Here is a 19,783-nt window from a genome sequence, read left to right as displayed (position 1 = left end):
TATATATATATATACATATGTGTGTGTGTGTATATATATATATGTAAATTATAGTAACGTAACTTCCAAGCTTGAATCGATCTCTACGCGTCCACGCGTTACAACGAATCGTATAGTTACACGCGACGATACAACCATTTATATTACAAAAAGAAACGATCGTTTGGTCTCTTCCAGAACGAATCGTGAACGTTCACCTGAAAGTGTGAAACGTTGCGATTCGACTGACCAAAGTGTACAACGGAAATCATCGTTGGTACAGTCGTGCAGAATTGTGCAATTCACTTAGGGGAGAGAAAAAAAAAGAGAAAAACAAAAAGAAAGAAAATCGTAACACGTGTTCGGATACATTCTCGCGTTCGCCTGTTACGTTCCGTGCTCCGACTACTTGTTCGTTTCTTTTTTTCTTCTTTTTATGGAAAATAGTAACGCGCGCCCAGTTCGATGATCGCTCCGTGATCGATCGTAACAAATACACTGTTCGTCCGTTAGAAATTTGTACTGGTGAACTATATTCGTTTCGTCGTGGCACATGCTTTTACAATGAAAGAGTGTCGTTTAAGCGGTACCCTACGACCCTTCATCTTTATTCTCATTACACGATCACAAAGAAACTATATAAATTACTCGATAAATTGTGATTTCGCTCTTCTCTTCTTTTTTTTTTATATCTATTCACTTTTGGCTACAAACGATATCCTTCGATATCCTTTAAGACGAACGTGCCCTCTTATCGTTCATTATTATTACTATCATCATCATCTATCATCCATCATCCATCATCGTTATTATACTATCACTAATGTCACATTGATATTACATATAAAACAATAGAAATCGCCCTCGTACTCTACAATCGTTAACAATATACATGATGTATCGTGAAAAGGTATGATACGATATGTAAAAAAGCTTCGCGGTTCGCTAGTGTTCACTCGAACCGCCGATACTCGACCCGTGAACCGTGCCGGGGAGAGAGCGTACTCGAGAAAGCTGTTGTCTCACGGTACCGGCGAGCTCTGCTATTACTACCACTATTTACACCACTGATCCATGGTAATGTTTCACGATAAAGCTGCGCGTTGAATGCCTAGGTACGAAAAATCGATTCTTATCGGATACTTTCGTGTCCTCGAACGAAGGTAAAAAATGGACGGGATTGCGACAAGCGAGACGTCGCTTGCGTAAGAAAGGAAAAACGCGTTACCGTGTGTATCCGGTGAAATATGCGATCGGGGAATCGAATCGGTAACCGGAGCGCCTAAAAGTAAAGTTCGGTGTCCCGTGTTCGCGTGAACGGACATGTTCGTTTATGGCACAACGCCTGGTGCAATCGGAGAAGACTTTAAACGTTTCACGCTAGACGTACGAAAGAAACAAAAACAAAAAAAAAGAGAGAAAAAACCGAGGAAAACCTGTATATTTTGGCAGTCGAAGTTTCCAAGTGTTTCCAATCTTTTTACAGTTCTAACGGACCTTCCGCCTCCGAGGAAAGCTGCCCTCCGACGATTGTCTAGTATAAATTGATTTTCTTCGTGATCACTTTGCGACACATGTGGCAAGTCTTTAACGGGGTCGCGCAGTGCTCGCAGGCACCGTGGCCGCAGAGGAAGGCGACGTTGCGACGACGCTCCATGCAAATGCTGCACATGTTCGCCTCTTCCAAATCGGCTACCCTGGTTTCCAAGTAACGCAGACGTTCCAAATCTTTGTCCTTCTCTCTCTCCTTCTCCTCGTTCTCCTCTTTCTTCTTGTTCTCCAGCGCGGTGTCCTTCACCTTGTCCTCGGACTTCATCAACGGGATCTCGCCAGCCGTTGATTGGCCGTCCATGTCTAGGCGAGATCGTCGACGTACAATTATTATTTGAAACTCGACCGCGGCAGGTTGACGTGGCTTCTACCGTTAGTCTTTCCGAGCGGGCAAGTTTGAACATCGAGCCAGCCGGATCTTCGAAAGACAAAGGAGCGTAGAAGTGATCGGTAACGGTTCCGATATTCCAATGGACTCTCGCGTAAGTTTAACTCGATGTTCAAGCTAGAGGGGAATCGTTTTCCCGCCGGTTTCTCCTTGTTGTCGAGAGTGGTGTCTTTTTAACACGTTGAGTGCCACGTCAGTCCCTAGGGACTGACAGTGGACTTTCCGTTCAAGCGGCGTCAGTCCCTGGGGACTGACAGTAGACTTTTCGTTTGGGCGGCGTGGATTCTAGGGACTGACAGCGAACTTCTCGCTTGGTCGACATCGGTGCATGAGACCAGCATTTTAAAGGGTTAAATTATTAATGACAATGAAAAAATTTACATTAAAATTTAGCGTACTCCCGCGGCTTTTTCAGACTGATCGTTTCTTGGTGTTCGCACTTTTGTCTCTCTGGCATTCCCCACCCCATTATCTTATGTTTATACATTGTATACATGTGCATTGCCTGCACCATTGTCAGAGTGCAACGTCAAAAGAAACAGTGGAAAAAAGGAATCGTCTGTTGCGCTGTTTCGCGCGGTCTAGTTTAGCGTTCGGCATCGAATGCTCACGCGCTGCCGCCTGAGCGGAAAGTATAGCAAAATCGGCGCCGCACTGAACGTGTTAAAGAGACATCTCAGAGTATTACCTGAAATCGCCTGTGTCTTGGCTATCCCGAAACCGCAGTGAGCACAGTTGATAACCCCGACGCTGCTGCCGGGATTGAACCTGCTCCCTTCCTTGCTCGTGTTCGTTACTAAGCCTAAACAACCCTGGCACTCGACGGTGTCGTTGGAACTGGGCACACCGCTCTTCCTGGGCCCACGGATCATTTCCGTTTGCGACGCAGGATCGACCTGGTACATGGAAGGCTGCGGGACGGGGGCATTCTCTATCCTGTGTTGCACAGAGCACGTTAGAATCCGCCTCGACGATCGTCGTCTCTGTAACGGTTATCCTACTCTACATACTCTAATTGAGTTCCGTGACTTTGGTATTGATAACAGCGTAGCAGATCGGCGTACTGCGCGAGCTGACGATCCTCTTTCAGAATGTCCATGGGCGTCTTGTTCTTTGAGTTCTTCGCGTGCTCCAGTAGAGTGCCGCTTCTGTCGACGCTCACCAAGAAGCAGGCTAACGCCAGCTCCGTTTTGGTGCCCTGTCTAGCCAGGTTCTGCCATATCTGAAATGAAAACGACCAGCGTAACTCGACCGACGTTCAAAGGAGAATCGACGGTGAAACTCACGGCGTAAATCAGGGGCGAGCACCGACTGTTCTCCGGCGTAGGAACAACGTTCGTTTGATTCACACTCTTCATCACAGCAATGTGCAACACCGTGTCACCGCTGGCATCCGTGCTGGCGATGTCGGCGTTGTAAAGCACTAGCAACTCCACCAGAGCCCAGTGACCCTGCGACGTGGCCAGATGCAACGGTGTCTGTCGACGGTTGTTGCGCAAATTGACTTTCGCGTGGCCACCGTTCTGAGAGAGAAGTATAGCCGCGACTCCTCTGTGGCCGTTCAACGCCGCCAGGTGCAGCGCCGCGAAGCCGTCTTCTTTCTTCACGTCCACCAGGTGCCTCGCCCGCGCCACCAGTTTCTCGGTCGCGCTACGGAAACACGCGGACTCGAATGATTAAACATCTCCTCTACTCTGTACTCCAGCGAAACAATGGCGCGTAACGTACTGAGCGTTGCCCTTGAGAGCGGCGTGGTGCAACACGTTGAAGCCTCGTTTGTTCTCCAACGTGAAGTCGACCCTGTCGCAGGAGCAGAGCGCGTCGATGATGTCCAAGGCGTCTTTCCCTATGGCGTCTTTGCCGATGGCGTCGTGCAGCGCCGTGTCCCCGTACGAGTCTTGTAAATTCACGTCGCAGTTATGGCGCAACAGAACCTTCACGCACTGCGCGTGTTTCTTGTTCACGGCGACATGCAGGCTGCTGCATTTGCCAAAGTTCACGGCGTTAATCGGCGCGCCGCGCAACAAAAGCAGCTCCATTATTTCTGGTTGATTGCTGCGCAGGGTAAACACAGTGTTTCTGTTGCATCCGTTCCATCGACAGGGATAATCTAGTTCTCGCGTTTATGACAAACCCAAATGCGGCGTAATGAAGAGACGTGTCCCCGTCTTCGTCCACCGTTCGAAAGGACGCCCCGGCGTCCAGCAGGAGGACACAGAGATCCCGTTGCCCCTGGTGCGCCGCGACTTGTAGACACGTCTTCTTCCCGCCGCCGGGACCACCGGCTCTGGCGTCCACTCTGCCGGGGTACTTCTTCAGGAATTCTTGAACCGCGGACACGCCTGCTTCTCCTCTGGCGGCGTCTCTTAACAGTTTCTCAACCTCTGTGTCTACGTCTTCACCTAACGGGATTATGGAAGATGATAACTATGGCAAAGCGACACCGTTCACAGCTATTGAAACGGTTTCAACGTACCTGCCCAATCTCTGCTTCTGTTCGCCTCGTCCTGGATGGCAACGGTCTCGGTTCCTGGAGGAACGAGGGTCACGCTTAACGGGTTGAACGTCCACGTGTGACCGTCTAACGCTACTCGTAAATCTCCGTCCGAATAGATCTTGATCACTTTCCCCGTTTTCCCTAGGGCGTTTTTCATAACGTCTATCCATTCGCCGTGACCACGTTGGTACAGTTTCACGGCGGACAAATCGGTTTTCACTCGAACTATATCGCCCAGGGAAAATGTGTCCTTACACGTGACCTTTGTGAGCGTTCCTGGATGGAAGGTCCATCTATTGTTGCATCCCTCGAATTGTACACGGACATCCCCTTTCTCCGTGATCCGGTGAACTCTGCCAACCTGGGTCGATCAATTGTAGCAATTAGGCGATCGAACAGATCGATGCTTCGAATGATCGCGATCGTTTGTAAGCTGTATACCTTGCCTATGTATTCGGCCATACGCGAGTTCCAACCGCCGTGACCTTCTTGCATTTCCTTTAACATTTCTACACTAACCAATACTTTTATTTTATCTCCAACATTAAATGTTGAGTGACATGGACTAGACACAGTGCAAGGAATACCACTCTTGGCTGGTGTGGAGACGCTTCCGTTATCGGACACAGTTGGCACTGGTTGACCAAGGAGAGGAAGATGCTCTTTATAGTATGTGCCAGCCGTAGCTTCCTCTACGTAGCACAAATCTACGCAACCCTTGTATCCGAGTCTGTACACATTTGTGCTGCCCTTGGACCAAGTCACGGTTGCCACGGAACGGCTACTTTCATTGTCCCAACCACGTATGTCCATAACTCTACCAGTTTTCCCTGGAATATTTCAGAATTAGTGTTACAAATTAACTTGGATTATTTTATTTCATAGTGCCATAGAAAGCTTGCAGTACCTGGACCTCCATCCTGGTTTCCCCATTCCCAATCCGGACCACGGACAACTTTTGCCCCAATAAATATTCCCTTCAGAGGTATTTTAGTACAACCTTTTCTCTGAGTTAATTGGACCCTATGAAATCGATTATTAATCAATTACATCCATTATTGTTAAACAGTTACAATAGTATCTAGAAGACCAACCCCATGGAATTAGCCGTTTGAAATCTTTGGAAAGTATGAGTTAGATCGTGCACATCGGCCATGTAGCACTGAGTACACAAGTCGTAATCAGGGCATTGGGCGCACTTCCATCTAATACCGATTATCCCGTGCTTTTTACATCCATCACAAATAATGTGCGCGTGTTTAACGCCGGTGGCTGCATTGTCGAATACCAACAGATCGTAAGCTCCTTGATACCCGATTCTGTAGTTACTTCTAGACCCGTGGTCCCACTCCACGATGACCGTTTTATCCGGCGTTCTGTCAGAGGGGTTCGGACTGGAAGCGGAATTCCCGAAGGAGGGAGGCTTGCCAATTTCCACAACGGTTCCAGCATGGCCCTCTCCACCATCTTGGTCGTCCCACTCCCAATCCTGTCCACGGACCACCCTCAGACCAACTTCTAACATCTCAGAGTGCACTTGATTCCGTATGTGACCCTACAAGAATTCAAGGAAGTAAGGATGTTTATCTCGACACGCAAAGCGTCTATCATTGGTCGAATCAGTAGAATAACCCGGTAATGTTCGGGCAGACGGTGAAACAACACTGTGCACACCGATACGTGAAGGATTCCAGTGTTTTCGTTTCACTTTCTACATTGTTTTCGAGAACCGAAAATGACGTACCTGATACGGTCGACTTTGACACGGGATTTCTTATGAATCATATGCGTTCGTGCGATTTTTCACGTCGCTCGGGAAATGCCTTTTCAGATCGTCAATAGGCCAGCTCGGATATACACGAATAAGAATACTCGCGAGCATGCCTGGTAATTAATCGACATTGTCGGTTAAAGATCACGGAGGTTCATCCCGACAGGATTCTGTGTCCGTGTCAACGATCGTAACCTCGTAACGAGTTCGTCGAAGGCGCCTCTTTCGAGCGATGGCCGAGCTAATAGAAACTAGACTCGCGAATCTTCTTTTCGGTAGGAAAGTTTTAATGCTCGTACCATTTGCCAGTGAAACGCGACAGATTTATTTCGTCGGTTCCTCCTCATAGACAACGCATTCTTGGTAAATTCTAACACTGTTCTCTATCAATTATTCACCATGAGTTCTACGAGTATTACGAGGAGGAAGTCCACGGCCCCTGCCTAGCCCGACAAAGGGGAACCACTTTTTCTTTCGATTCAATTTCTGCGTTCACGTTCTCCTCGTTTCGGCTGTACGATATTTTCTGTTATTTCTCTGTCTACCGACGAATTAAACGTCTCTTGGTCCGCGCTGTATCAAGAGCATAGTGCGACACGTTCCACGGGAATAACGGACATACGGGTCATCCTTATTCGCCCTTTCACGAAAGTTGTAGATTCTTGCATCGAATATTCGCATCTGCGGCGGTACCACGTATTTTCTAGCAACTCGGTTGTCTCCTGTTCGGACGAAACTACGCATGAGAATTCTCGATCAGAGAAATTTCCCATGAAAAGCCACACTCCGGTCGCCGCGCTGATACCACGCGTTAGAAAACTTGCCGATTAACCTCGAAAAAAGAGAAGATTCTAGTTCTTCGTTGACAGAGAGGGAAACGATATTGTCAAAAACAAAAGCAAAAAAGTCGTGTTTGCGTTCAGTCGAAGATTTTCGTAAGAGAACCGAGATTCTCAAGGGGAAAGTCTTTTCTCCTCGGTTTCCCAGAGTCGCAGTAGTGCGTGGGTCGTCTGGTACATGTTAGGTGGTTGTTAGGTTACTTTATTTTCGTTCCTTCGCATGACAACGTACAAAGATTGCATGACAATACGAAATATACACCGTGATATTCGACATTTGCGTTAATATATTTGCATTCTAACGAAAATGATCCATCGATCGTCTAAACCAGGGACATCTATGGGTAAGGCCCTTCATACGCCATGTTCCGCCCCCTCCATGTACCACGGGAAACGTTCCAGTTCGAACGATGGCAAATATACATTTATAAATTGTAATGTTTCTTTTTCTTCGATCGTTTAATTTGATTAATAAGTAAACGAAACACCTCGGCAGCTTCGTAGTTCGTAATTAGTGCGATGAATGGGAGAAGGAGACTTAGTTCGGATGTGCCTGGTGTAAACGATTTATCCCGGAGCAATTTGCATTCACGGTAAGACAATAGAAGGATGAACGTTCGTTGATAATTGATAATTAATCAATTTTCTAGTCTGTGATCGAGCATTTCAAGTTACCGATTTAAGTAGTAGGTGAAAATCGAAGAATCGAAGAAATCCGATAGAATAGAAAATCCGTCGAGAACCCGATACGGTCTTAGATGATTTTCAAATTGCTGGAATCGTTAACGTTAGGAAATAATGTTCGATTTAGCTGCAGTGTTTCGAAATTGACCCCGTTTCTGATTCACGTTCGCTGAAATATTTGAATTCCGGTGTTTCGCACTTCGAGAATCGCAATAATGTCGTAAGATCGAGGCAAGATGCTGCCCGAAACGATATTTTCGATAAATGTCGTTCTGGTAAAATGGCCAACCCCACTGTCAACCAACTTCTCATGTTTGAGTATCGATCGCAGTCGGTCCAGCAGTGAACTGGTGCGAGCAGATTCGCCTTTAATATTCTGTTTACAAAGCAGCACACGCATTTTATCCTGGTTAACGAACCTAACGGGTTCGTCGCCGGAATTGTCCAACTTATGTCGGTGATATACGCACAATTACGGAACTTGTACCATATATTTGCTCGCGGGTGACAGTCTCGCACCGGTATCGTTTCAGCCTAACCTCCAGTCGCCCTAGGGTCGATAGACAGATTTCTGTCGCGGAGAGGATGGATCCTCTCGGAGCAGACAGTTACAGCGACGGAGATACGGAGCGACGGGGAGCAGGACGCGGTCGAGGTCGCGGGCCGTGGACTTCCCCCTCGAACGAGGTTTCTGTATTACGGAGACCCCATGCTATATCCGGAGTACAAACCGCAGGTTCCTATAATAAAATATTTCGAGTCTCGATGGTCGGTTAGAAATGTTCCTCTCGATACTGATAATTCAATGGTTTGATCGCAGCCTCCACAGATACTAAAGATACAGAGCAAAGCAAGTCGGATAAACCCGATCAGTTTACTAATAATATTATACAGAATTCAACGCTGTCCGTGCACGCGGCTGAGTTCTTTCCAAAGTCGTATTCCAGGAAGCAACCGTTGGTTAGTATTCTATAGCAACACGGGTATGTCTTTGCGTTTGTTTGGACAAAGAGATTTCCATGTTTGTATCGTACGGTGACAACAGTCAACGGTGAAATTCTTGCAGAAACGTTCGGTTCAAGACAGAATACAAATAGCTCGTGAAATACCGCTTCAGGCATATCAGATGCAACAAGTACAAAATCCTGTGTCCAACTACGATACTTCTCAGCATTACCAGCAGATAGATCAAGTGCAGCAGTGCGATAACTTTTTGCAACAACAGCAAGCGAAGCAGCCCTCGAATATTCAGAATTCCAGATTGTTTGATGAAGATTTGGGTTACATGCATATGTACGAGGTGAATATATCAAAATATGTTTAGAGTGGAGCGAGGATAAGATAAGCGGGGATAAGATCGATTGCTTTCTGATTGTAGATGTTGCACACAGATCAAGAAAATCATTTCTTTGCACTGGTGAACATGAAGGAAAAGCTGATGAGCGTTATACACTCCTTAATATTAAATCCAGGTCGATTCACATCGATTGTACCGCCGCTCATAAACGACATTAGTTTTTATTTAAAAACCCCTTGTGATCTTCAAGAAATTATAAAAGTGATCATTCAGCAGGTGAATATTCATCATTCGTTCTTTCGCTCCGATTAAGGCAAGACATTTCGAATTTACGTTCCACGGATTTTTCAGTCCATAACCGAAGGTAACTTCCGGTACAGTGGTGCCCGACTATGCGCGTCTTTGGACTCCGCAATATCGCCCACCCAGCAGAAGTTGTTCAGAGAAACTTTATATACTTTGTGAGTTGCCGAACACGAATGAAATTGACCGTCTTCGTCTCGAATGTTTCTCGTATAACGTTTAACTCGGTAAACAGGTGTAAAAGCGAAATGGAGAATCACACTTCCAATTGGAAGGAGAAAGATGATCACACGGAGGAGGAACAGAAGAAATGCCATGGACTGATATTATTCCTAGCCGAACTGGTTATTCAAATGGAGCACACGACTACCTTTGGTTTGGGAGATTTATTAATTCAGCTTATCATCAATATCTTAAAGAAGCCGGCGCCGAATTCTGTGAAGAATATCTGCCAAGCCCTTAAAGTGTGTAGTGTTTCTACGGTGATTGACGTGTAACGGTATAAATTATGAGATAGTTTACATCTTAATGTACAGTTGGCAGGACACACTTTAGAAAAAGGCAAAGGAGGGAGTCGGAAAGAGATGGAAAACATGATGCGTGCGCTGACAGAGCTCGTGACAACTGGTAGGGTTGACACGCACATAGGACGAATGGTGCACAGTGTTCACCAACTGAGAAATGGTAATTGGGGACACACTCCGACTGTGGATTCTTCGGTGGAATCCACGGAGAACACCGATCAGAATGAAGTTCTCGATGAACCCGTGTTTTATGGTCCTGACGGTAAAGTGTTAACCGCGGAAGAAAATAAATTTTTGGCGGACGTCGCCGACTGCACGACAAATTTTGAGAATTATGTGTATGTACCTACAATTATTATTATTGTTGTTGTTGTTGTTGTTGTTGTTGTTGTTATTATTATCATCATCATTATGAAAATGTCGGACGCGATGGTAGCGTTTATTTTCTTTTCTTTTAGAATATCAGACGATGATTTCGAGGACCACGTGACATGGACATCGGCGGAAGATGACGAGATAGACGCGGCGTACGAGGAATTCTTGAAGCATATTCCCAATAAAATCAAGAATCAAAACAAGGAATAATTAGAGATAACAACGGCCTCTTATAATCATCACTGCTATCGCATTTAATACTCAAGATCCATGGAATCTCATAGTTGGAAGCTATGAGCACTCGTGAAGTTTCAATTTTCGATTTTCAATGACATGCACGAACTAAGAAGCAAAAGAAAAAAAACGAAAAAAAAAATCAAATTTAACGGACAATGAGACAATTTTCCGTGACTACATATATTTATACGAGTGATTAACTGTCTAGCGAAGAAATTCTCTTGTACCCGTGTATATGGAGCAAGAAGAATATGGGCTATCGTCTCTTAGAGAATCGTTAAAGAAAAAAAGCAAAAAAAAACACATACTGGTGTAGTTGGAAACTTTTCCCTTATGCTTGTACTTATTCTCTCGTTCTGTTTTTTTTTCTCTTCTTTTTTAAATCATGTACCGACCCTTTTTTACAGTATACTTTTATAAAACTGGACAAAAAAAAACAAAAACAAATGAACAATATCTCATGAATTTATCCCTATGGTGAAGTAAGCAAATTCGTTTGTTATACAACGTGAAACTAACTATTAAGTTATTTAAATTATTATAATAAATCGTAGGCAGTTATTAAGCACACGTCTTGTTTATCACGTTGACATCACAATATTTACATATTGCAGTTCTGTAGGCGCTGAAACGACAAAAAGCCTCGATTCGCCTCGAAGATGTCACGACTTATACCTGTTCACGCGGTTACGTCTGCGATGACTGTTCTGTCGATGATCACGCCATGCACTCGCTAACGTGTTGTCTGTGAACAGATCCATTTTTGGCGCGAAAGGGTATGTGAAACGACCGTCTGCCTCGACGAACGTGGAGCTGTAACACGATTACTCACCGTGCTATCTACACTTCATCCGTGGGACAGTTCCGGAGCTCGTTCTGCATTCTACAGCCACGAAGAAACACCTTCATCTCAACACAGAAACTTTATGCCAAATCAACGTGTATCTGAACACATTGCGTACCGGCTAATGTTCAGAAAATTGAATTGCGCGGATGGCAATTTTCACTGAGGTCAGCTTATATCACTATACATAGAAAAACTCAGATATCATATTGTTATGTAATATATTTTAAATAGATGATCAATTCGAATTAAATTTTATATTTTTTCCAATACTGCGGTAATTAGCGAAGTTGCATAGCTAAAGTGTCTTTATATAAAAACGAGATTTCTCGTTACCGGTACGCAATGTGTTAACCATTCTTTTTTAGAGACTCCTCTAATCTACAATGGAAATTGGAGCACAGGAAGCTTCCACCCCGGCCAGGTAGCAGCCGTCGATGAAGTTGCTTTTATTTTTCGACACCAATAGGAATAAATTATTCTTTCAGTACGCTCGACGAACTTGAAATTGTATATTCCCGCGGCACAATGTTTTTTTCTGCTTCTTCGCGGCCGCGTTGCTTCCTGGTACATTTGAATGGATAATGCCTGCCGCGCACGTGGGCGAGGCCCGTCAAAGGACAGCCAGGGGCACGCGTAGGCAAAATTCGAGGTGGGATCGAAGGTTGAGAAAGGTGGGGCCCACCTTGTATTCCACCCGTGATCATCTCCGCGTCGGCGGAGGGCTCGTTAATCCGCTTGGTCTGCTCGCGGAGCACGATCAGGCTTCAGTCGACGTACGTACATCGATCTGTGAAACTCTTCAGCGTCTGCTAGTCGGCTGTCGCGTGTCTACGTGTGATCCTCTTTCTCCGCAGATCACCCAGAACCATGGATTCTTCGCGGACCACCGTAATACTCGTTCTCCTATTCGTTACGATAGTCAATGGTGGATATTACCAGTCAAGAATATTAACATCTGGAGACGTTGGTAAGCAATGAAAGAACTTGGACTTAAAAGCCAAGACTTCCTCTCGACCAGTGGTTCAACGTAGTATTAATCGAGCGTCAATTTAAAAGGTACTTGCGAGGCGTACACCTGCGGAGTGAACGCGAGATGCACTCTCAGCGAGGGCAGGCCAGTTTGCTCCTGCATGAACCTGCACATGGGAGATCCCTTGTCGCGTTGCGTAAGAGTGGAATGCCAGAGTGAGTATCTCGGTCACAGGCTCTGTGATCGTTACTTGATATTGGAAAGATCGTTGTTCATTAAATGATGTACGGAATCGCCAGTCAACGAGGATTGCAGCGGCAGCAAGGTTTGCACGAATAACAGATGCGTGAACCCTTGCGACAGCCTCTGCGGCGTAGACGCTGTCTGCGAGACGAGGGACCATGTGCCGACGTGTTACTGTCCGCCTGGAATGACTGGAGATCCCTTCACGGCTTGCCGCGTGGCTGACCCCCGTACGTGTACTGTGCGCACATTGGAAAACTTGATCCAATTGCTGCTAGAATGATGACATAGTCAGAAAGAATTTTTCTATAACCGACCGCTTGCAGAGGCTGCGTGCAAGCCGAATCCATGCGGACTGAACACCAAGTGCGAGGTGATAAACGAAGTGACGGTCTGCAGCTGCTTGCCGGGGTACATAGGATCTCCGTTGACCGGTTGCCGTCACGAGTGCGAGAGCAACAGCGAATGCCCGAGCCACCTTGCCTGCTCGTCTTCCTTCAGGTGTGAGAGCCCGTGCAAATGTGGCACGAGTGCCGAATGCAAGGTGGTCAATCATCAAGCTGTGTGCAGCTGTCCGAAGGTGAGTTACTGCCTAGACCTTTAACCCTTTGCACTCGGAAGTTTCTCGTTAGAAATATTTCACATTTTCTGACAAGACAAAGACGATATTCTTTGAAGCTGACGCAATGGGAAATCACAAGTACATCGAGGACAAAGCTATTTTATTACAAAGTTAAATATCAGATTTTATAGTTTTACCACGTCAAGTCAGGTGGTGACCGAGAGAGTCATCTCCCGAGTGCAAAAGGTTAAAATCTAAGCAACCCGTGGAGAGCCTGAGAACCGACTGTGTGTTCCGTTACAGAATTGGCTGGGTAACCCTCTGCTGTCTTGTCGGCCGGAATGCACGTCGCACTCGGAGTGTCCAGGTAACAAACCAGCCTGTCTTTATCAGAAATGCATGAATCCTTGCGACGGGGTATGCGGTGTGAACGCTGATTGCAATTTGAGGGATATCACACCGGTCTGTAGCTGCCCGAAACACATGACCGGCAACCCCTTCGTTAGCTGCAGACTGTTCGAAGCGAGTAAGTGGATGTGTCACGTAGCAGACGGGACGCTGAATGTTCCGGGGTTTAATCAGAGATTTATTGATACGATTAGGGGATTTGTGCGAACCAAATCCTTGCGGAGCGAACGCGATTTGCACGCCAGGACACGATAATACAGGGAAAGAAAGGCCCGTGTGCACGTGTCCTACTGGTTACATCGGTAACGCGTTGGTTAGTTGTCAGAGGGGAGAATGCTTCACGGACAGCGAATGCCCCGACAGCAAGGCGTGCATTGACTTCACGTGCCGAAACCCTTGCACCGGTAAAGAGTGCGGACCAACCGCGTCTTGCACGCCGAGACGCCACATAGCTGTGTGTACGTGTCCAAGCGGTACACGAGGAGATGCGTTGTACACCTGCAACCCTATTGAAAGTAGATCTTTCTATAACTACGGTCGACAGTTCAGATATCGCCACTATTAGTCGTTGAACCGACCACGATCACGAAGGACCCGGTATAGTTCTGAAACTATGCGATCCGTCTGGAGAGTATTTAAAATAGTTTGTGACCGACATTCACGTATCTTAATACTTCGGTGTAACACTGATAGCATTACGGTTGGTTATACACAGTTACTTACGTTTCTGGTTAGCCTAAAGAACTAAGCAAATAAAATTGAGAGAAGAAATTTTATTTTACTGCCTTTTTTCCGTTTTTTTTTCTTTTTATTCCTTTTACCAAAAGAATCACCCTCTTTTTGGTTGTACCATGAGTTATATACCCAACCCCATATAAAACGTTTAGCGTACAAAGTGCAAATAAAATTTATATACAATTTTGTTGAGATTCCGAACATCGTGTTTCGCGTAACAACGGTAAATATGTTCAAAAAGTAATCTAAATTGTATAGAATAATACTTGCTAAGTATAAGAAGACTTCGAGATTCGATATTCTAAATCTATCGGACGAGTATTGTCAGAAGATCTTAGATAAAAAGTGTAATGGCATATGGGACGCATTACATATGTTAAACAATAACAATCACAGCGCACTTGTTAACAAATAAAATGAGAATGCACTATTGAATACGGTCAGTCTGTTGAGTGGATTTACATTAATGTGTAGAACTGTTTATCCTAAATTGTCTTCGTTTATATTACTCGTTACTATGTTAAATATTGCCATGGAATTCAGAAATGCTTAGATGGTAATGATAGAAATATTCATTCGGAATGGCTATGTTCTACGCATTATTGCTCTTATCGATGAAGACATTTAAGTATTACTGTTGTCTTAAATGTAGTTCCGGTTGTATAATAAATACTTTCCATACTTTGCCACAGTTTGACCTGTGTTCCAAAGCTAAGTAGTTTTGCATTGGCATCAATAAATAATCGTACGGGTCTGTGTTCAGTTGGTACTCTTGCATAGCTTTATAAATAGCTTTAAACGGTGGTTGCTTTTGCGAATGAAATGTTCCTCTAGATCCGTGTAATACCAGAGCTCCTTCCTTTTCTGCCTTGGTACAAACAGGCATGTACATGCAGTGATCTGGCCTGTAATTGTATCTGCAAGAGTACACGTAAAGTTTCTCTGGATGGTAATGAAATATAATATTAATTATATCTTGATCTCCCCATGTTATCTTCAGTTTGTATTCCTTATGGATAGGTATTACATAATCTATCCATCTAAACTCTCGCATCCTTGTCAAATTCATTAACATCACTCCCGAGTTTACACCTAATTTTCCATAATACGGATGTTTCGCGAATCTGTTGTACCATCCTGTGTTAGGATCTTCATGCTCCGGGCTCAAAGCTGCCAACTGACTCGAATTCATCTTTTTAAATTCGTCCCAGATCTTTTCTGGTGGAGCCAAAAATAACGTATCTGTGTCGACATAGAGAACAGCATCCGTGTCATTTAAAACTAACTGTAACATAAAAAATGTTGGTTCTGTGAAAAGATTTATTCTTGCAATTAAAGCTAATTAAAACAATTCTCAATATACTTACCGGTAGAAACAATCTTTGAGCTGCGCAAGGTTTGAATAGTTTCTTCCACATAGCTGCATCGCTTCCTTTGGGAAAAGTAATCGGTTTCACCGTATAATTGAAAGTTTTGTTCAATAATTGTTTCCATTCAGCTAGTTTCTCATTGAATGCAGGGATTAGTTTGTTCTCAGCTAAAACAATGAACTGCAGATGTCTGCTTGTGAAAACCAGAGCTGATTTTAGCATTGTCAGCGCTTCATCCAATCTGTCTCCACAAACTACAACACATATTGTCACTTCCACTGTTGCAAGAGATGATGCTGCTTTTTTGGCAGTGGTTGAAACAACGGCAGCCTCTTTGGTCTGTCCATCGTAGATTTTATTCGAAAAATTAGTCAAATTGAGCAGTATTATCAGGGCAACGAAGATAAGGCACAGGAAAAACAATTTGTACACGGATTTCATTGTAGTACTCTTGAAATTTCACATCCTCCACCGAATTTTTGTTGATAGACAATCGGTGGATAAAACCGTGAAAGAATTTCGCATTTTGACGTTTTCTCTGATCGTTTCAAATTCACATTATAACCTAACCACGGTACGGAAATATTGATAACAGGTGGAGGATAATATCGTCCGGGTTGTGTGTATAAATATCATTCGAGAATGATAAACAACAACGTTTTATTTGTTTAGAAGGTAAACAAATCGTTTGTAATTACAATTTAGTAGAATATTTTGATCGTAGAATCGTCCGGACTCTTCCACTTTCGAAAACATCGATTGATGTGTTCCATCTTGACAACAGAACCTGTTTTTGACACCCACGTACATTTTAATTAATTCAATAACTGTGCATAGTAATTTATTTGAAATTATTGGGGGAAATAACGTAGAAATAACTTGCATATGTTTTGAAAGTGTTTTAGTATGCATATATTTCAAATATTATTTTAATGGTATATTACAAATATACAATGATCGAAATAAGAAAATTCTATAAAAATTTCTCAAAAATAACAACGCTATACAAATATATTTACATCGTTAGGTCTTTGCATTTTCATGAGAAAACATTGTACTAAATCTCATTTTTTCAATGGAAGTTAATCATTGGTCCTTTGAAGCATGAAATCATAGTTGTAACAATTTACAATTAGACTTTAAAGATTCTGTGAGATCGTGTTTCAGACCTCAGGAACTAGATTCACTTGATTCAATGGAAACAGTCAGTCTATGGTAACAAAGGAATAGTTCATTCTTTTGTTGCTTCACAATTTTAATCTAATATTTTTATTCTTTTTACTTGGGTCTTCTTTGTCTTCTTCTTGGCTAACAATTTCTTTTGTGTCGTTGGATATATAAAAAGTACATGTATCACAGTGTATAGGACATTGGTGATAAGACACTGCACTAGCATGACCTGATCTTCCTGAAGTCATAGGTTCTCCTTGCTCCCATACATCTTTTGCAGGATCATATATTTCGACAATACTTAGAAACAGTTCTCCATCGTATCCACCTAAAAGAGGTGTTACTGGATAAACTACTTGGACAAAGTTAAATGCAGCTTGACATTGTTTGGACAGGTTTAATGCTTCTTACCCATTGCATATAATTTTCCATCTAGTACGGTAACGCTAAGCGCACTACGAGCGATAGTAACGTTACTAACAAATTCCCATACATCTTTCTCTGTGTCGTATCTCTCAACAGAATTTAATTGCCTAGTTCCATCGTATCCTCCTACAACGTATATATACTGACCGAGACTAGCTACTCCAGCTCCTGAACGGCTACATTTCATCGGTGAAACCATCGTCCATTCATCGTTTTCAGGATGATAACATTCCACAGAGTTAAGTCGATTTGTTCCATCAAAACCACCGATCGCATAGAGTAATCTGTTGGTATTAACGTTTATGAAAGTAATGCAATTAAATCGTTTATTTCATTGCCTTCTGAACCCTAGTCTATGCTATAAATTCACGAAATCTTCAGTCCATTTGGTATTTTTACCTATTAACCATTGCTACTCCAACTCCCAATCTTTTTATGTGCATTGGTTTTACATTGTTCCATGTATCCAAGTCTGGATCATAACACTCTACACTACTGTGATATTCTGCACCTGCACTACCTCCTACAGCATATAACAAACCATCCATCACAGCTACTCCTACACGGTTTCTTGGTACAGACATTGGGCTACAAGCTCTCCACTGATCTGTAACTGGATTGTATCTGTCCACCCAATCACTGTCGTACCTGCGAATCGAATAAAAAATCTTTAACTTTAAGTTCAGTCTTCTGTTACTCTTCCTTTCAATGTGCTTACCTACTCTCTGGCGAGTTGTTCCTGCCACCAACAGCATAAAACATGCCTTTCAAAAATGCTCCACCTAAACCAGATCTAGGAATAACTAGCTTCGCATGTTGGGTCCAAGTTTTGTCATCTGCATTGTACCCTTCCAAAACATCCAATGAATGCTTTAAGAAACCGCCAGCGATATATATTACTCTCCGTGTATTAGGAGTTCTTTCTTTCACTATTGGTTTCTTGTGTAGGGTCAAGTCCTTAAATATTTGTGCGAGGTATTCCCGACATGCAGGTACTTTTTTTAATACATCACAGTTTTTCATTTGATCCCGCAGAAAGTTTGGAGTGAGGTACTGACACCTTACTGCATGCAGTATATGTTCCATCTTAGCTCCTCTTGCTTCTTCGTTATACTTTACCCACTTCAACACAGCATTGTACACTTCTCTCTCTTCTTGTACATTCAGCTCATCCTTTCTCACCAGGGCAACCAACTGTATTGCAGATAATTGCAGAAACTCCTCTTCCTGACATATTTGACTAAAATGTTGAACAATAAATTGATTCGCTTTTTGATATAAACTCTGACAACTATGCTGTTCTGCAAAATTTGCAATTCCAATTGCATTTGTGGGATCTAACTGTCTTTCCAGAAAAACACAACAGGCCTCTATAACATTACTAACCTGGAACAAAAGCGATTATACATATATATATATATATATATATATATATATATATGTATATATATATTTATAGAATAATGATATTTCAGTAAAATAAGTCTAAGAGAAATATACCTGGAACATAGTGGCTGCTGACAAAAGTGAACACACTGTAATTTCGGTAACCCTTATTTGACCAGTATACATAAAATATAATAGACGTGCCATAGCAGTTGGGCAGACACCTTGAAGCTTCACCCTATTCATTTCAGACTCTTTTAAGCCTCCTGTAAACATTGCCTATAACATCACCAATAATTTAATTGTCTTTCTTGTTTCTTACTTCTTACTATATGCGATCCGCTATACTTTTCTATAAAATACCTTGAAATATGGACTTGCTGCAGCTAAAATAACTTTATGTGCGTAAAATAATTCTGCACCCACTTCCAGTACCACATCGGTAAGCATATGATGGCTACGCATAATGAACATCATCTTCATAGCATCCTTGATGTAATTGGACATATTAAATGTCATATCGCCGAGGTCCTCATGATTCTCCATGCCTTCCAAATCTTTTTCATCCGATGCCATGAATGATAAATTGCATCCAGAATTTTGGTATCGAAAGTTACTTCTAGCTTCCTTCCTATTATAACAAGCTCTCTTAACTTCATCCATTAAAGTAAACTGAAAAGTACCGTAGAATATAACAAGGAACCTCCCTTGCATGACACAGTTACACACTGACATACGCAACAGGTCTCTTTAATTCTACACGTACAGTTACATAGAAACGTCAATGTCATTTGTCAAATGACGATACACAGCAGATGCAACGATAAAGATACATTGCAACGTATAAACAATCCAACACACTCACTTCAATGACCAAGAAGCCAGACTCCCCCGACGGTGGACGCAAACGAAAATTGCCAAAAGAACTCGTCCTTCGTGCCAATTTCCTCGGCGCGCTCCAAATTAAGAGTAGAGAAACAGATGTGGCTGGCCCGTCATAATTCGATGATTAATTCATCAATGCTGCACCGTGACCAGGGAGATTCGGCCGAGCACGATATGGTTGCTAGACGTGCCGTGGACACGCGTCAAACTCGAAGAGGGGACGACCGTTGGTAGACGTTCAACGACGACAATTTCTTTTTCCAAGCCCCGAGACAAACATTAAACAGTGTATACGACGCTGCACACTCCGCGAACACTTGTATCCTTTCTTTTTGG

The 19,783-nt window shown here is 43.4% G+C and overlaps 5 protein-coding genes across 13 annotated transcripts; 2 read left to right on the top strand and 3 right to left on the bottom strand.

Moving 5' to 3' along the window:
• Positions 1–8: 8 nt before the first annotated feature.
• Positions 9–6,310, bottom strand: mib2 (E3 ubiquitin-protein ligase mind bomb 2). 2 transcript variants are annotated; one of them, XM_031990574.2, is made up of 12 exons: positions 6,160–6,310; positions 5,510–5,970; positions 5,323–5,438; positions 5,003–5,245; positions 4,857–4,924; positions 4,395–4,776; positions 4,053–4,320; positions 3,647–3,973; positions 3,205–3,568; positions 2,929–3,140; positions 2,607–2,854; positions 9–1,833 (listed from the first exon to the last, which is right to left on the bottom strand). In XM_031990574.2, exons 2-12 carry the CDS (start codon positions 5,938–5,940, stop codon positions 1,514–1,516), a joined length of 2,979 nt encoding a protein of 992 aa, XP_031846434.1. In that variant the 5' UTR covers positions 5,941–5,970; positions 6,160–6,310; the 3' UTR covers positions 9–1,513. The 2 variants fall into 2 exon arrangements, with proteins under 2 accessions (XP_031846434.1, XP_031846433.1); XM_031990573.2 differs by having other exon boundaries at positions 4,857–5,245.
• Positions 6,311–6,401: 91 nt separating this feature from the next.
• Positions 6,402–11,013, top strand: LOC116433003 (Poly(A) binding protein interacting protein 1). 5 transcript variants are annotated; one of them, XM_031990576.2, is made up of 9 exons: positions 6,402–6,549; positions 8,243–8,445; positions 8,530–8,669; positions 8,776–9,009; positions 9,088–9,282; positions 9,358–9,467; positions 9,545–9,773; positions 9,846–10,171; positions 10,292–11,013. In XM_031990576.2, the coding sequence occupies exons 2-9, from the start codon at positions 8,295–8,297 to the stop codon at positions 10,416–10,418; spliced, it is 1,512 nt and encodes a 503-aa protein (XP_031846436.1). In that variant the 5' UTR covers positions 6,402–6,549; positions 8,243–8,294; the 3' UTR covers positions 10,419–11,013. The 5 variants fall into 5 exon arrangements, with proteins under 5 accessions (XP_031846436.1, XP_031846441.1, XP_031846439.1 ...); XM_031990581.2 differs by having other exon boundaries at positions 6,424–6,549; positions 8,221–8,445; XM_031990579.2 differs by lacking the exon at positions 6,402–6,549 and adding an exon at positions 6,569–6,700.
• Positions 11,014–11,171: 158 nt separating this feature from the next.
• On the top strand, positions 11,172–14,251 carry LOC116432990 (uncharacterized). Of its 2 annotated transcripts, XM_076374391.1 has the most exons (7): positions 11,172–12,065; positions 12,147–12,259; positions 12,349–12,477; positions 12,562–12,735; positions 12,832–13,085; positions 13,371–13,593; positions 13,670–14,251. In XM_076374391.1, the coding sequence occupies exons 2-7, from the start codon at positions 12,160–12,162 to the stop codon at positions 14,038–14,040; spliced, it is 1,251 nt and encodes a 416-aa protein (XP_076230506.1). In that variant the 5' UTR covers positions 11,172–12,065; positions 12,147–12,159; the 3' UTR covers positions 14,041–14,251. The 2 variants fall into 2 exon arrangements, with proteins under 2 accessions (XP_076230506.1, XP_076230505.1); XM_076374390.1 differs by having other exon boundaries at positions 11,172–12,259.
• shams (glucoside xylosyltransferase 1 shams) lies at positions 14,233–16,393 on the bottom strand. Its single transcript, XM_031990637.2, has 2 exons — positions 15,578–16,393; positions 14,233–15,495 (listed from the first exon to the last, which is right to left on the bottom strand). The coding sequence occupies exons 1-2, from the start codon at positions 16,019–16,021 to the stop codon at positions 14,842–14,844; spliced, it is 1,098 nt and encodes a 365-aa protein (XP_031846497.1). The 5' UTR covers positions 16,022–16,393; the 3' UTR covers positions 14,233–14,841.
• Positions 16,394–16,470: 77 nt separating this feature from the next.
• On the bottom strand, positions 16,471–19,578 carry Keap1 (kelch like ECH associated protein 1). Of its 3 annotated transcripts, none has more exons than XM_076374388.1 (7): positions 19,428–19,578; positions 18,926–19,193; positions 18,677–18,841; positions 17,895–18,562; positions 17,576–17,824; positions 17,162–17,460; positions 16,471–17,078 (listed from the first exon to the last, which is right to left on the bottom strand). In XM_076374388.1, the coding sequence occupies exons 2-7, from the start codon at positions 19,136–19,138 to the stop codon at positions 16,828–16,830; spliced, it is 1,845 nt and encodes a 614-aa protein (XP_076230503.1). In that variant the 5' UTR covers positions 19,139–19,193; positions 19,428–19,578; the 3' UTR covers positions 16,471–16,827. The 3 variants fall into 3 exon arrangements, with proteins under 3 accessions (XP_076230503.1, XP_076230501.1, XP_076230502.1); XM_076374386.1 differs by having other exon boundaries at positions 18,926–19,234; positions 19,428–19,569; XM_076374387.1 differs by lacking the exon at positions 19,428–19,578 and adding an exon at positions 19,329–19,413 and having other exon boundaries at positions 18,926–19,234.
• Between the last annotated feature and the right edge of the window lie 205 nt (positions 19,579–19,783).

This window comes from Nomia melanderi, chromosome 2 (assembly GCF_051020985.1).
Source record: "Nomia melanderi isolate GNS246 chromosome 2, iyNomMela1, whole genome shotgun sequence".
NCBI classification, from domain to species: Eukaryota; Metazoa; Arthropoda; class Insecta; order Hymenoptera; family Halictidae; genus Nomia; species Nomia melanderi.
The sequence above is the reverse complement of the archived record's forward strand: the minus strand, read 5'-3'. Positions and strand labels throughout refer to the sequence as shown.

Excerpts from the sequence above, each read along its gene's own strand:
- mib2 (XM_031990573.2), bottom strand. The coding sequence starts at position 5,940 with ATGTTAGAAGTTGGTCTGAGGGTGGTCCGTGGACAGGATTGGGAGTGG. Across the intron at positions 3,974-4,052 it reads CTTCATTACGCCGCATTTGG|CAATCAACCAGAAATAATGG; the intron begins GTTTGTCATAAA and ends TACCCTGCGCAG. Across the intron at positions 3,141-3,204 it reads GCTCGCCCCTGATTTACGCC|ATATGGCAGAACCTGGCTAG; the intron begins GTGAGTTTCACC and ends TTTTCATTTCAG.
- LOC116433003 (XM_031990575.2), top strand. The coding sequence starts at position 7,545 with ATGAATGGGAGAAGGAGACTTAGTTCGGATGTGCCTGGTGTAAACGAT. Across the intron at positions 8,670-8,775 it reads ATTCCAGGAAGCAACCGTTG|AAACGTTCGGTTCAAGACAG; the intron begins GTTAGTATTCTA and ends AAATTCTTGCAG. Across the intron at positions 9,010-9,087 it reads GTTACATGCATATGTACGAG|ATGTTGCACACAGATCAAGA; the intron begins GTGAATATATCA and ends TTCTGATTGTAG.
- LOC116432990 (XM_076374391.1), top strand. The coding sequence starts at position 12,160 with ATGGATTCTTCGCGGACCACCGTAATACTCGTTCTCCTATTCGTTACG. Across the intron at positions 12,478-12,561 it reads CGTAAGAGTGGAATGCCAGA|TCAACGAGGATTGCAGCGGC; the intron begins GTGAGTATCTCG and ends CGGAATCGCCAG. Across the intron at positions 12,736-12,831 it reads TTGCCGCGTGGCTGACCCCC|AGGCTGCGTGCAAGCCGAAT; the intron begins GTACGTGTACTG and ends GACCGCTTGCAG.
- shams (XM_031990637.2), bottom strand. The coding sequence starts at position 16,021 with ATGAAATCCGTGTACAAATTGTTTTTCCTGTGCCTTATCTTCGTTGCC. Across the intron at positions 15,496-15,577 it reads CTCAAAGATTGTTTCTACCG|TTAGTTTTAAATGACACGGA; the intron begins GTAAGTATATTG and ends TTTATGTTACAG.
- Keap1 (XM_076374386.1), bottom strand. The coding sequence starts at position 19,225 with ATGGATGAAGTTAAGAGAGCTTGTTATAATAGGAAGGAAGCTAGAAGT. Across the intron at positions 17,825-17,894 it reads AACAACTCGCCAGAGAGTAG|GTACGACAGTGATTGGGTGG; the intron begins GTAAGCACATTG and ends TTCGATTCGCAG. Across the intron at positions 17,079-17,161 it reads TGGAAAATTATATGCAATGG|GTGGATACGATGGAGAACTG; the intron begins GTAAGAAGCATT and ends CACCTCTTTTAG.